The 13,028-nt window shown below is 36.0% G+C and overlaps 1 protein-coding gene across 2 annotated transcripts in view; it reads right to left on the bottom strand.

Moving 5' to 3' along the window:
- The window catches only part of LOC116165591 (band 4.1-like protein 4), a 51,928-nt gene that overhangs the window by 17,599 nt on the left and 21,301 nt on the right, over window positions 1-13,028 (bottom strand). For both annotated transcript variants that reach the window (XM_031480157.1, XM_031480158.1), the window contains exons 3-4: window positions 5,313-5,417; window positions 5,139-5,260 (exon numbers count right to left, since the gene is read on the bottom strand). In XM_031480157.1, coding sequence (XP_031336017.1) covers window positions 5,139-5,260; window positions 5,313-5,417 — 227 coding nt within the window. The remainder of the gene's footprint in view (window positions 1-5,138; window positions 5,261-5,312; window positions 5,418-13,028) is intronic.

The following is a 13,028-nucleotide window of genomic DNA, read 5'->3' as shown; positions in this document are numbered from 1 at the left end:
TAGTGCTCTTTCACTTTTTCTATACAAGCTTTGTCGTTTATAAAATTAATTATTTCCTGTTCGTTTTTTACTTGTTTGTTGTACTGTATGGGGCTATGGGCTTACGAACAAAATTAATCTGATGTTACTTGACTTTTGTGAAAGAATAAACGGGGATTTTGTACACAAAGACTCGAGTAATAATTAGCACTTTATATTATTCATTCAGTTTGATGTTACTTTCGGTTCTTGTGTTGGAAGTACTTCCCTGTATTTTGTAGTTCCTGGTTTTTTCATCAACATCTAACAAGCGCCTATATAGATTATTTAAGACCATTTTATAGAAACTCAATTTAAATACCGTCGCGGGAACGATGAGTGGATGATACAGGGAGATTAGTGCTTCTCATAAAGAAGTATAACGAGATTGCTCATTCACCTGCAGTCCCTCAGGCCATCTTATGCAATTCAGTTCCCAATTATTTATCCTTTGCTTGTATCTGTTGATAAAGCATAAAATTACAATAAATAAGATGTAAAATGTTATTACTTATTATTATAATTATAGAGAAATAATACCGTATGCAACAATGACTTCAAAGCGTCGTCTCCAATTTTTGTTAACCATGAAGATAAGAACAGAAAAGAGAGTTTAAAATAGAGTATACGTAGTCACATAGTAATACGTTGTGACGTAGTAAACTTATCAATGACTAATCTCAATGTCTAAAAACTCTCAAACTCTAAAACAATCATTACTTCAGATTTATGAAGCTTGCAATCATGATTGCACCATCTACGTCAAATGTACAACGATTCGTTAGTTTTCGATTAGAAGTAATTTGTCCATCCTTTGCTTAATGTATCTTTGCTTGCCAAACTTGTTTTACTGGTTTTTTTATTTCTCATTCTTTGTCAAAACCTTCCTCACTACTCTCTTTCGACTAATTCCTTTATACCTTCTACCCTAATTCTTTCCTTCTTCACAGTTTCATTTCGTGTCCTACGTGGATCTTGTTGATTCCCTTTCAATCCTCGTATAAGTATCATTTATCATGCCTTGTAACTTACTCTATGTAGCGTTTTAATACCCCGCGTTCGCTTCCATATGTTAAGTGCCTATTAGTGCCTGAATACACTATGCGTTTTAAACGCATTCTTTCAAAACGCATCTTGCGAAACCGGAAGGTTTTGTGCGTTTACATTACTTGCGGCGACCGGAACGCAACCGGATAAGTGTAAACGCTCGCATTTAAATCCATTGGATGCAGTCATCCGTTCAAAACGGTCCGGTCAAACGGGACCGGTTAAAACGCATAGTGTATTCAGGCACTTAGCCTAAAATTGTCTTATGAATTGTCATTTTGGTTTTCCTGCCGATTTCTTTCTTCCATACAAATGTATTGCTTGGGCGGTAGTAGAATTTGGTGATGTTTTGTAACCTTTCGTTAATTTCTTTTCCCTTGTTACCCTCTTTTTCTATCCCTACTGCAAGGTATTTAAACGTTTCTGTTTGTTCTACACGTGCTTGGTTTAACTTTATCTTTGGTTGCTCTCCCACTTGCATTATCTTAGTTCTTATTTATTTTCATTTCTCATTTTCTTAGCTGTTCTCTCTCTGTAGTTTTTGCATAGTTTAGGATCTCTTTTTTAAATACGGGAATGATTACTACTTTCCAGTCATATGGAATTTTCCCGTTGTTCCAGGCTTTATTAAACACTGTTATAAGCACTTCCTGCGCTGCTTTTCCTAGGTTATTATGCATCTCCACTACGCCTGTCATATCCACTTTCTTTTTTTTCTGGTTCCTTATTGGTTATTGCGTCTATCACATCTTCGTCGATCTTTTTTTGTCCATTCGCGTTGAGAAGTTTGTTTCCCACCTTGCGATTAGACTAATTTTCGAAAAAAGTGATGGTTTTGTCCGTCCGTTCGTCTGTCACCAATCGATTTCTACGTGTTCAAGGATCAGTGCTATTGAATATGAGCCAGATTATATTCTTACTTATTATTGTGTCAAGTAAAGAAAGTTGCGCAAGACTACCGAAACAATCGACGATGCAGTTCAAATTTTTCCAAAATTAGTTTTTAACAAGATATTTAAGAACACCCAGATACGAAATTTCGTGAAAATCGGAATTTTTGTTGCACACTCATCTAAGGATGCATAATAATATTCCCAAACAGTGTTCATATTTGATGTTTATTTGATTATTGATATTTAGTGCTATTAGCGTACAAGGTAGGGTTGGTCAAGTACCAAGTGCTAAACGAGTGCCATTTGCGTACATGTCATTAACGCTTCATTAACGAAGGAACTATTTACAAACAACTTACTATGTATGCAATGTTATTTCCCGATGTTCGATTTAAAAAAACCGTCAACCTATTGAAGTAGTTCAAATGGGTAGATGCAATTGACGGTCACCACCTCCGTCCGCCCTTTTTAGTCCGGGCACCATGGGCCTGTATTGTGTTTTTTGGGTCGCTGAATTCCGAATTTCGAAGACACCGGGCCGAATTCGTGGTCAGTTTTTTTGTTATTAACGGAAACTGTCAATTATTGAATAACCTAGATGTAAAGGGAGATTCAAAAATCGCCCCGGTTTTGACTCGCTCGCCATGTATTTCTCTGTTGCTAGGCAACAGTGTTTTGTTTAAAATTGACATTTATTTAATCCTGTGTTATCGTGGAACGGTTTTCAACAGACAAACGTATCGCATGTGCGCATGGGCAAACTGCGCAATGTGCTCTTTATTATTTGTGGAGATATTTTTTTAATTGTAACCTAAGTTTCGTCTAGTAAAGACTAACATATCGCATATTTTAACATCACGTATGTGCATGCGCAGCCTGTGTACTGATCAATTCGTGGAAAATGCCCTAAAGTTACTCTCCTTCATTCTTTAACTTGTTTTAAAGTGCAAATTCGTACAAAAATTCTTAACGAAGCTGGGCGGAGTGTGACAGGCGACCACGTTGTGTCGCTGTTAAATTTTTTTCGAATAGTCGGCGTTGTGGTCACGTTTGCCTTAGCGTCCATCGGTGAAGTGGGTATTGTCGACCCTGTGTTCCTTGTATACTTGTCGACGATGTGGGCACTGTCGGCCTAGTGCCCCTAGTCGGCGAAATGGACCAAAGTGTTAACGTTGTGTGCATTCGGCGAAGTGAAGAACGAGAGTGGACTTAGGGAACCACCAGCTTCAAACACTATTTGGTTCTAACTGCCGATGTGATGAAAACTTTGCGTAGGTTCGATGCAATGTCAATATTAGTCAACAGAAACGGATTCGACGCCGTTCCCAAAAATTGGGCATACGCTATTCTTCATTGCAGCGAATTCTTTTGAACGATCTTCATTACCACCTCTACAAAATTCAATTAACCCAGGAATTGAAAGCACCCGATCATCAGAAGAGACGCAATTTTATTGACTGGGTTCTGAGGAGACAACAGGAAGACCTTTACGAAAAAAATTATCTTTAGTGAAGGCACATTTCTGCCCGTATTTGGAAATCAGAAAATCCCTATTTGATTAATGAAAGGGAAATGCATCCACAGCGAGTAGCGGTTTGGTGTGGATTTTGGGCGGGTGTCATCGGCCCTTATTTTTTTGAAAATGAGGCAGGATAATCTGTGACAGTTAACTGAGACCTGTACCGTACGATGATTTTTTGTGGCCTTGTTTCGATACAAAGGACATTAAGCAGTTTCTGCAAGATGGCGCCACGTGTCACACCTCCGCTGCAACAACTGCGTTGCTCCGTGAGAAATTCCCGGATCGGCTCATCTCTTGCATCTCCATTCATGGTGACCAGCAATGGCCATGCCATTTCTTTCTTTGAGGTTATCTCACATCGTTAGTTTACGTCAATACACCCAGAAACATCCACGAATTAAAGGAACACATTCATCGAAGAAACAGAAATGCAAGTTTGTGAAGAAGAGAGTTTTGCAATGCCAGCAAAGTAGAGGGGGTTATATGAATGATACTATTTTCCATGCCTAAAAACTTTTCAAACATCTATTCGCATTCGTTTCCCATATAATCAGCGCCAACACGCACTTGGAAAAATTCCCACACATTATCCTACCCCTCACTCCACTACATAAAAAATCATATCAGTTTATCTATATACTTAAACTTAGAGTAAATATAATTTTCCCAATTATAATAACTATAAAACATAAACACTGAAGGGCGGATGTGAATTTATGCATAACAATAAACATCTCATTAATCTATAACCATTAGTGATTAGACTCTTCATTTATGTTAAATTCGTCTTTTCTTTCAATAAATCTGTTTTATTTCGCTATGCAAATCTCGTAACGTAACATACTCCTTTCAGGAATTTTATTTCAATCCATAGGGGTCTTAATTCCCAGTATTTCTCTTTTGTTTTTACAATTCGGTCCTTATTTGGACAGTATACGCTACATAATTGTTATTTCGCAACTTTTTTCTTTTTTTGTACCCATGATTTCAAAATGAATTCGAATAAAAATTCATCCAAACAAGCCAAGAGTTCAAAACATTTCAATCCGCTAAAAGTTCCAAAATGCGTTTCTTTCTCGACTTATTCTTGTTTGATTATTTCCTCAGTGACCTTTATTTTGAAAAAAACTTCAGTGGAAATTGGAATTTTCCTGTGTATATCTTATGCTTCGACCCTTACCTACCTGACTCGATTATTTACTTTTGCGTTTCGAACATCCAGTAAAAGTGATAGGTTACACGTCACACTATAGCTTTCGTGGTTCAGTTGAACATTCAAACGCTGTGGTCCCTTAAAAATGATTTTTGTCAATCATTTTTTTAATACCGAGTGGTTATGGATAAGCCATAATCTCGAATACCTACTTCTGATGAATAACAGACGTTGAATTATGAAGGATTTATTCATCACAAAGTGTGCACAAACGCATCATTATTACATTTTCTGTGAAATCCCATAGCGTGTATACACTGAAAGTAAATCCTTTCAAAAATGAAACCGATTTATCAGATGCCCGAAGCGAGGCGGTCGCGCATGCATAAGGGAAGAGTAATTGGTAGTTTTGTTTTGGCTAAGGTAATGATAGTCTTAAACTGCCTCGAGCTAGGCCATATGATGGGGGCTGCCGCCAGACGATATTAGCATATTTCATAATTACCGTGTGATTTCTTCCAGCAGTTTACAGGGGTCGGCAGCATAGAATTTGACGCCGAAGTATAACTTGCAAGGATCCTCGCCTCTGAGTTGACGTCGCAATTTTTTCACAGGATCCAACCAGTGCTACAACATAACCCTCGCTAATTAATTTTCCTTTAACTATCCACTAACTTACCGGTTGGCCATCAACATCTAGGTAACGCAAACCGAAGTACGCAGTTTCCAAAAGATTTAAGTGCCTGAACACCACATCTAAAATTGCCTGACCGGTACTGCCATCCTAAAACAAAATATAATAATTACCTTTTGATTGAAGATAATTGCCTCCTTGCATGAGTACCATAATGCGCCTTTTGAAAAAGTTCAGTAAAAATAAACGTAGACGTATATACCTACACGCTGGCATTAATATATTCGAGAACGCATTCCATACGCCAATATTGATTTAAGAAATAATATAATAGCAATATATATAATTTACAGTTCTCACGTTTAAATCACGATCCAACAATTTATCGTTTATTAAATATTAACCCGATTTACCGGAAATTATGCAGACCGATGCGAAAACCACTACGTTAATGAAACTGGACGACCAGTTTTTTTTAATTGAAGACCATAAGCCATAAGCAAAAGCGGCAGGGCGAATGTAATAGATTAATTTGCAAATGATGCGTGAATGCAGAATGTCTTCTCTCACATTTTATGATCTAAGTCTAAGAGACCGTGGAAGGTGTTGTCTAGGATTTTTGATCCAAGATAACGTCAGAAATACGCGCGGCAGACCTTAGTATGTCGAAACCATAAATATGCGTTGGTTTTTTGTTTGAATGAGACAAATTTTAGCCAAATTAAGTTAACCTTGTCCACATCTCGGTTGAAATACTCCATGCTGGAGATTAAGACAAGACAAGAATTAAGTGTCTCCAAATGCCACCACCAAAGAGTATTATAGTTACTCTGGCCACCACGAACACCGAATCTGTCACTATTTGCCTCTTCCAGAAAGTAAAGGCTTCATGAATGTGGCAGGACACGATCAACACATCTTTATATAGGTAATATACTGCTAAACTGTGTCGCAAGAGCTAACTGCATACCAAGTAGTGGCCGTGCAGAACTAGTGCAATTTTTGGCAATCGATTAATGAATGATTTTCAAACTCAACGGATTCCTAACAATGGCCCAACAACTGTTCCACGAATGACAGTTTATTGACGGTAAAGTCAGATTATGGCCCTTCCATCCCTATACAAAATCGTGCTACGGTTTTTAATTTCAATTCCATTGCTCGATTTTCTCAACGTGGGTCTGTGGAGTTTAGCGGAATCTTAATCCAATTTATTTAATGAGGCTTCATTGTCAACATGCATTCTTTTAACAAATGACACATAGTCACAACTCACAAAGTAAATAAATCAAATTAGATTTTGAATGAATAGCACATGACTGTATAAAAAATTGTATAAGTATTGTTTGTGATGTTTAACAGAAAACGGAAGGTACGAAATTTTTACGCTTTCAATCTTAGAGTGTACAAACATTTAATTATTATTTAATTGAAAACCGACTGCTGAGTAATTAAGAATCGTCGATACCTACCTACAATTTTTTCCATTTATTCAAACCGTACGTTTTGAATTTAACCTCGGGGTCGTCAAATATGAATATAAAACGCTCAAAAGCAATTACATTTTGAGATTCTTTGCCTTCAGTAAGAGTCCTGCCTATAGGAATTGTGTTCTCGAAGTATAACCATAACAATGATTAATGGCTATTCTTTTCACACAACTTACGAAACAAAGTGTACAATAATGAGTTCTGTAAAATATAGTGGCACGTTTTCATAGAATTCGTAGACAAAATTAAAACTTCAAACAAGTAATAAATATACCTCGTATTATGGAGGTATGTTATTAACTAATCCATCAATTTGAAACTAAAAAGGCGGAAAAGATTTCCCGATTAAATGCAAGCACTTATAATCAAACCACGAATCAATAGTCATAAAAACCACTACGTAATACCTAACCGTTTAGAAAGATTAACGTTTATGTAAGTGCCTGTAATTAACACAATAATTTGGCGGTACCTATACAATTTCACTGTACACTTCATTTTGTACAATGTCTCGTTATAAAATTTATGCTATATCAACTCTTTAGGAAGAAGAGAATGGTGGAAGGCTAAACGAATATTGGTGGGTGCTATTTTAGAAAAGTACGGGTTTTTCTCTAATTATAGAATCGTCCCAGTGTATTCTTTATTTGGAAGTACAATATGGAACGCACATCAGAAAAGAGGTACTTTGTCGTTTTTGTCTCCACATTGATATGTGGGCAAACTACAGAGCTGGAAGATTGTCTCAAGAACATTTGTATAATTATAATGGGGGGAATTAAATTAGAATCATACGCAGAGAATTGAAACAACTAGACCTGTCTAAAGTTACAAGCGAAACACTTGCTGAAAGTTTATCTTCCCTCCTAAAGCAAAAAATTACATGAGAACTTAAGGCACTCAGCAGACCACCACATCGGTAGTGATCGGAACAACAAAAGGGCGGTGAATAGTTTAGTAAATGTAATCTTTTTTATATCTAGAAAATGTAACCACTTAATAGAGTCTTTGTTTCGTCTTAATACATCACATGTTTCTTTCCCACATTCATAGATACAATAAATACCTAATCTCAACCCCAAACAAAAGTGTCAAACGTAAAGTTGGCTTAGGATAAGTAAAAAGGAGCAATGTAAGGCTCCTTATCTTATGGGGGGATTCGTCGAGCCCCCAGATCGGGGTATAAGTATTCCGCGCCTAGTCCGTGCGAGCCCATCGCATTGGAAGACTCCTGTTTGCCTTGTTCATTGTGGAAACGGGAGAATACGTGGTCTTTCACATAGAGATACAGTGTGTTTGATGTATGGAGGAGAGCCCTGGCACTTATTGTGCGTGAGGGTTACGTATTCCAGGTCTCTGCGGGCCCCAATGTCATCGTCAGTGTGAGTCGTTCCGGAATAAAAAGTTCAGTTAGGGGTTCACCTTAATGCTATACACACTATCATGCTGATTTACGCACTGATCAATAATCCCAACAACACCAACTCCAACTTCATGTTTGTTTTCAATTATTGCTTGCTTCCAAACATATACTTATTAAAATTCTTTATTTTAGTATTTGTACTTAATTTCTCATTGCCTTTATCTCGTATTATACAGGCTTCTATCCATTGGCATCCTCATTGTGGAAGTGTTTCCCACTAGTGCTGGAGTTTATTTTATTATTCGAATATTTAGTCCAAATTTGGTCCAAATACTTGAACTATTAAAATCTTTGGATATCTGTACATATGTATTTGAAGTTTTGGCCCCACCGACGATTTCATCTTGGCGAGATATACAAATTTCCCTTTGTGAGGGACACACCGTTCTCGAGAGATATCTACATTTAAAATTTTGGCCTGCAGTCCCACAATGTTCTCGACGGTCAAAATATTTTCTATACTCCGTTACTTTATTAATAGATGAGCACATCCGTTATCGTCTCTGATGAGATGCAAGATAAATGTGCTCTGTTATCGGAGTGAGGCGAGACTGTGATTGGACCGTTTCATAGAAATCATCATGAATATTATTTTTTTGTATATACCTTTCAAGTCGTTCCGATCTTCAGGGGTGCTGCGGTAAGTTGGTACCCCCTCTAAAAATTTTGAATTTCCCAGAAACGAAAGATGCACAAAACCGTTAGTGTTAGAGCCCAAAACTATAGTATTAGCAAAGAGTATTATAGTTACTCTTTGGTATTAGTGTCATGTCAATAAAATTTCTTAAATACTACATCATTTCCAAGCTACAAGAGTGCACATCTTTCGTTGTTAATAGTTCTTTCAAATTCATGAGTCACCACAATTTTCCAACCCCTGATTTGATGGTATTTACTTTCTTGGGCAACTGAATAGTTAGCGTTCAAGCACCCCTAAATTGGACTTGCCCATCCCCACTGCGTGTACCTAAGAAACACCTGCTATTTTGCTATTGTCATTTCTCCACTTGTGCATGTTGAGAAATTCAGGATAGTATCGTAACCATACGACCTTAGATCCAAATAAATACGCAAGACAGATTCCAGAGATGAATAAAATAACACCACCCCCTTTCATAAAAGGTTCGCAATTAAAAACATATTAGTTAAATTTTTTACTTGGGGTAGGTCAATTACAGTAACGATCTCATGAATTTAAAACAGAAGTTAATTCCGACATCTCGTTCTCGAGATATAAACGATTGAAGTTTTGACCCCGCCGTACTGTAAAACGAGTCTAGACCTATCACAACCTCTTTGTGAGTGCTCTGTTCCGACACTACTTGGACCCATTATCGAGTAGAGGGGCCACATTACGACTGAAATTTCAGTTAAGCTGGTATATGTATTGAAGAAATATTAGTTAGAATAGGGTTACGCAGGCCACTGACCTCATCAGGTAAAAAAACGGATTTGGCTGAATTTCTTATATTCAATCACACTAACGATTTGCCGAAATTGTACCTACTTCAAACCGCTTTGTAGTAGTCGTTTAAAAGATTCTGCTCATGGTAGATTTAGGACGTTCAAGACATCAAGAGAATTTTGAAATCTTTTTTCAAAATTGATGTAATAAATTCACATCTTTAGACACCTAGAAAATGCGTTTCGACGTTTTTCTTGCGATGATTTTGAAATTATCTATGTTCACGCTTAATACAGTTCCAGATAGATTTTACTAAAATTATTGTTCTATGTGCACCCAGGGTTGGGTCATAGTCATGACGTATTCTACCAAAATACCTGGAAATTACGTGACGGTTTTACCGTTTCTAAAATTATAAAATGTAAAACTTAAATAAATTACTTATAAAAATACATTAAGACTGATCTAGAGTTTGAAACAGTTTGGTGCATATTAGAGAAAATATCGAAAACATTACTTCCTGGCTTCATATCTTTCATTTAGTGATACTAAAAATCTCCTTAATTAGACCACGTTTTATAGCCCACCATTATTTCGCAATAGTCGTGTCTGCCGGTTAATGATCAAAAAAATCTCTTCCGTATTTTACGAGGTAATCTGACTAATATATGGTGCAAACGAACGCAAGCCATCAAAGCTATTACCTAGAATTAATGAAATGAAAGCCGCTTGTTGAATCAAAGTATTGATGCCAATTAATAAACGACGAATTTTATGCGTAATTTAAATAAAATTATCGACATGTGTAGTGTAATTCCAATTTTCATCAAACTTCTCTTGGACACACCCGCAGAAATCAATTTCCTGAAGCAGAGTAAGTGTAGTTACTAATTATATGGCAGGGCCTAGTCTGTTCGAGTAGTATTGAAGTTTTACTCACTCTGTATTAATTAGTTCATTTAGCGAGCACACCTCCTACAATTTGTATAACAAGAACGAATGTACACTTTTTTCCACAGATGTGCTAATTTATTCTTTGAAATTATTAACTTTAAATGAGAGCCCTTTCGTTTACATAAATAACTTTTGCGTAAGTCTAGAAAATATATAATTAAATAAGCAGATCCTGTTCTCAGAGGTAATTGTTAATTCACATATACCTAAAATATTAAAACCTGATAAACAAAGGTTTTGATGCAAATGAAACAAAAATACATTTCCGAATAATATTTATTATTTGACGTGGGGGAGAACTGAGTTTCTTTCTTAGTGGCCCTTTTTATATCACGCAGTCTGCAAATATTTTCGAATTGATAACTTCAGCGCTGAGCGTCCATCAATTCTATATCTTTCTAGCGCCATTGCTGTTTTATGCACTACAATATTTTCAAACACCACCCTTCTGCTTGCATGTAAATGGTTTTTTATACAGCCTTCTATAACTTTCTTACTTTTACAAGGGATGAGGAATTGCAATGTAAAAATGATCCACATAAAAATACATGCCGAATTTAGGAATCACATATAAACAAATAAATGAGACCGTCACCCCAGTATTTGTCACTGAAAATGACTTCAAAAGGCCACAAAAATTACAAACACGGTTTGCCCAAATTACGCAAGACTCTAAAATATACTGGGTTCGTAAACACACGTTTGAAAGCACCTTAAAACTAAACCCTATCTTTCACCAATACTGCTTAAATTAAATCTAACCGAAACAAATTTAATGTTAATAAAACAGTACAGACGAATGTCACTTACTTTTCGAATTTCTTGACGATATGCGAACTTCTTTTTGTTGAATTCACACTCATTAATTGCTGAATGAGGATCTTAAAAAAACGATGTAAGTCGATCTTCAATTTTAATGCGACAAAATGACTGACAATTCGAGACTGTTGTAACTCAACCATTAATATTAGTAAAAAAAAACAGCTTCGATGACGTACATTTCAGCAACTCTGATAGAAATTCAACGTCCTCGAGCGTAAAGGAGCGTCAAATACGTCCTCTTTACCTATCAACTAAGTAAATCTCAAGTGCTATACATAATTGTATTCAGAATAAAATGAGCTTTAAGAATGATATAGGAACATCAGGGCCGTATTTAAAAATGAAGTTCTTTTCCTATGAGAATAAGAATGATTTTATGATGGTAATGACTAGACTTCGGATTATATGCATGGAGCATTTTTTTGCATTTTTTGCATAATTTCCGAGATTTTTGCATTATCTGCATATTTTAAACAAAGTTGCATTTTTCTACATTTTTTAAACAATTTGAGTACTGACTGAATCTTAGAGACGCTTAAAATTAAATTCGTCACAGCAGGTAGGTACATTGTAACAGGTAGTACTATTTCAAACCCTATTCATTAAATCATTACTTCGAATGCAGGTATTTAAAAACAAATATCCAAAAAAAAATGCTGGCAATTCATTTTTGTCTAATGTGAACAAGATTTGTCAAGGAGAATTCATTGAAGATTTAGATATAAGCCCTGGTATCATTTCTAAATTAAAATATGCTCCTATTACTTCCGTAGACGCAGAGAGATCATTTTCTGTGTATAAAAATATGTATACAGATACACGCCGCAAATTTTTGGTAGAAAATTTTGAGCGGCACATTGTTGTAAAATGTTTTAATGTTTATATTTAGTGCTTTTAGCTAATACTTTAAAGAATAAATTTTTTAAATACATGTTTGTTTATTTTTGTTGCATATTTTCTCATTTCTCTCGCATATTTTCTAAAAAATCCTGCATAAATATGCGCATATTTTCCTCATTTTTTCATGCATCTAATCCGTCTAGTCTAGTAATGACTAATGAGAGTCGCAGGGACCATCAAATTTTTCTTTACTTGAAAGAACTCCATACCACCTGATTTTACCAAAAACAATTAGTGCCCTTACTACTCACGTTATACACTTCGAGAAGCATCCATTGAACCGCGCAATGAACGTGCTTTCGTTCTTTAGTGCCTTCAATCCCATACAAGGACTTTGATCATGTAATCGAGTCCTGTAAGGAATTTTTTCAGTGACCTTGAAAAAGTTTCCAGGGATGCTGCAATTTTTCAAAGTTAGCAATCATAAAATGTCAAAAACTTCAATATTTCAAATTGCAATTCCTATTTCTGACGAATGAATGTAGATTTAAATTTTAGGGCCACTTTTATTGACATTCTGTATGCCTGATCCGGTAGTTTTTGAGTTAAGGATTAATGACAATATTGACTCATGTGAAATATGCAAGCAGGTAGAATGTAGATAATTAAAATTTCTTTATTTTGATGGTCCCGTCATGGTTGGTCATGGTCCCGTAAGAAATCAATTGTTTCCACTTTATGAAACTTTTGTGGCCCATAGAGAAACATTGGGAGATACCGAATCCCAATCTGAGGTTTGCAAACAAAATTTCTGACTAAGCAACTTT

Source organism: Photinus pyralis, unplaced genomic scaffold (genome assembly GCF_008802855.1).
Source record: "Photinus pyralis isolate 1611_PpyrPB1 unplaced genomic scaffold, Ppyr1.3 Ppyr1.4_LG3a, whole genome shotgun sequence".
Taxonomy (NCBI): domain Eukaryota; kingdom Metazoa; phylum Arthropoda; class Insecta; order Coleoptera; family Lampyridae; genus Photinus; species Photinus pyralis.
Note: the sequence above shows the minus strand (reverse complement) of the source record. Positions and strands in the feature narration are given on the sequence as shown.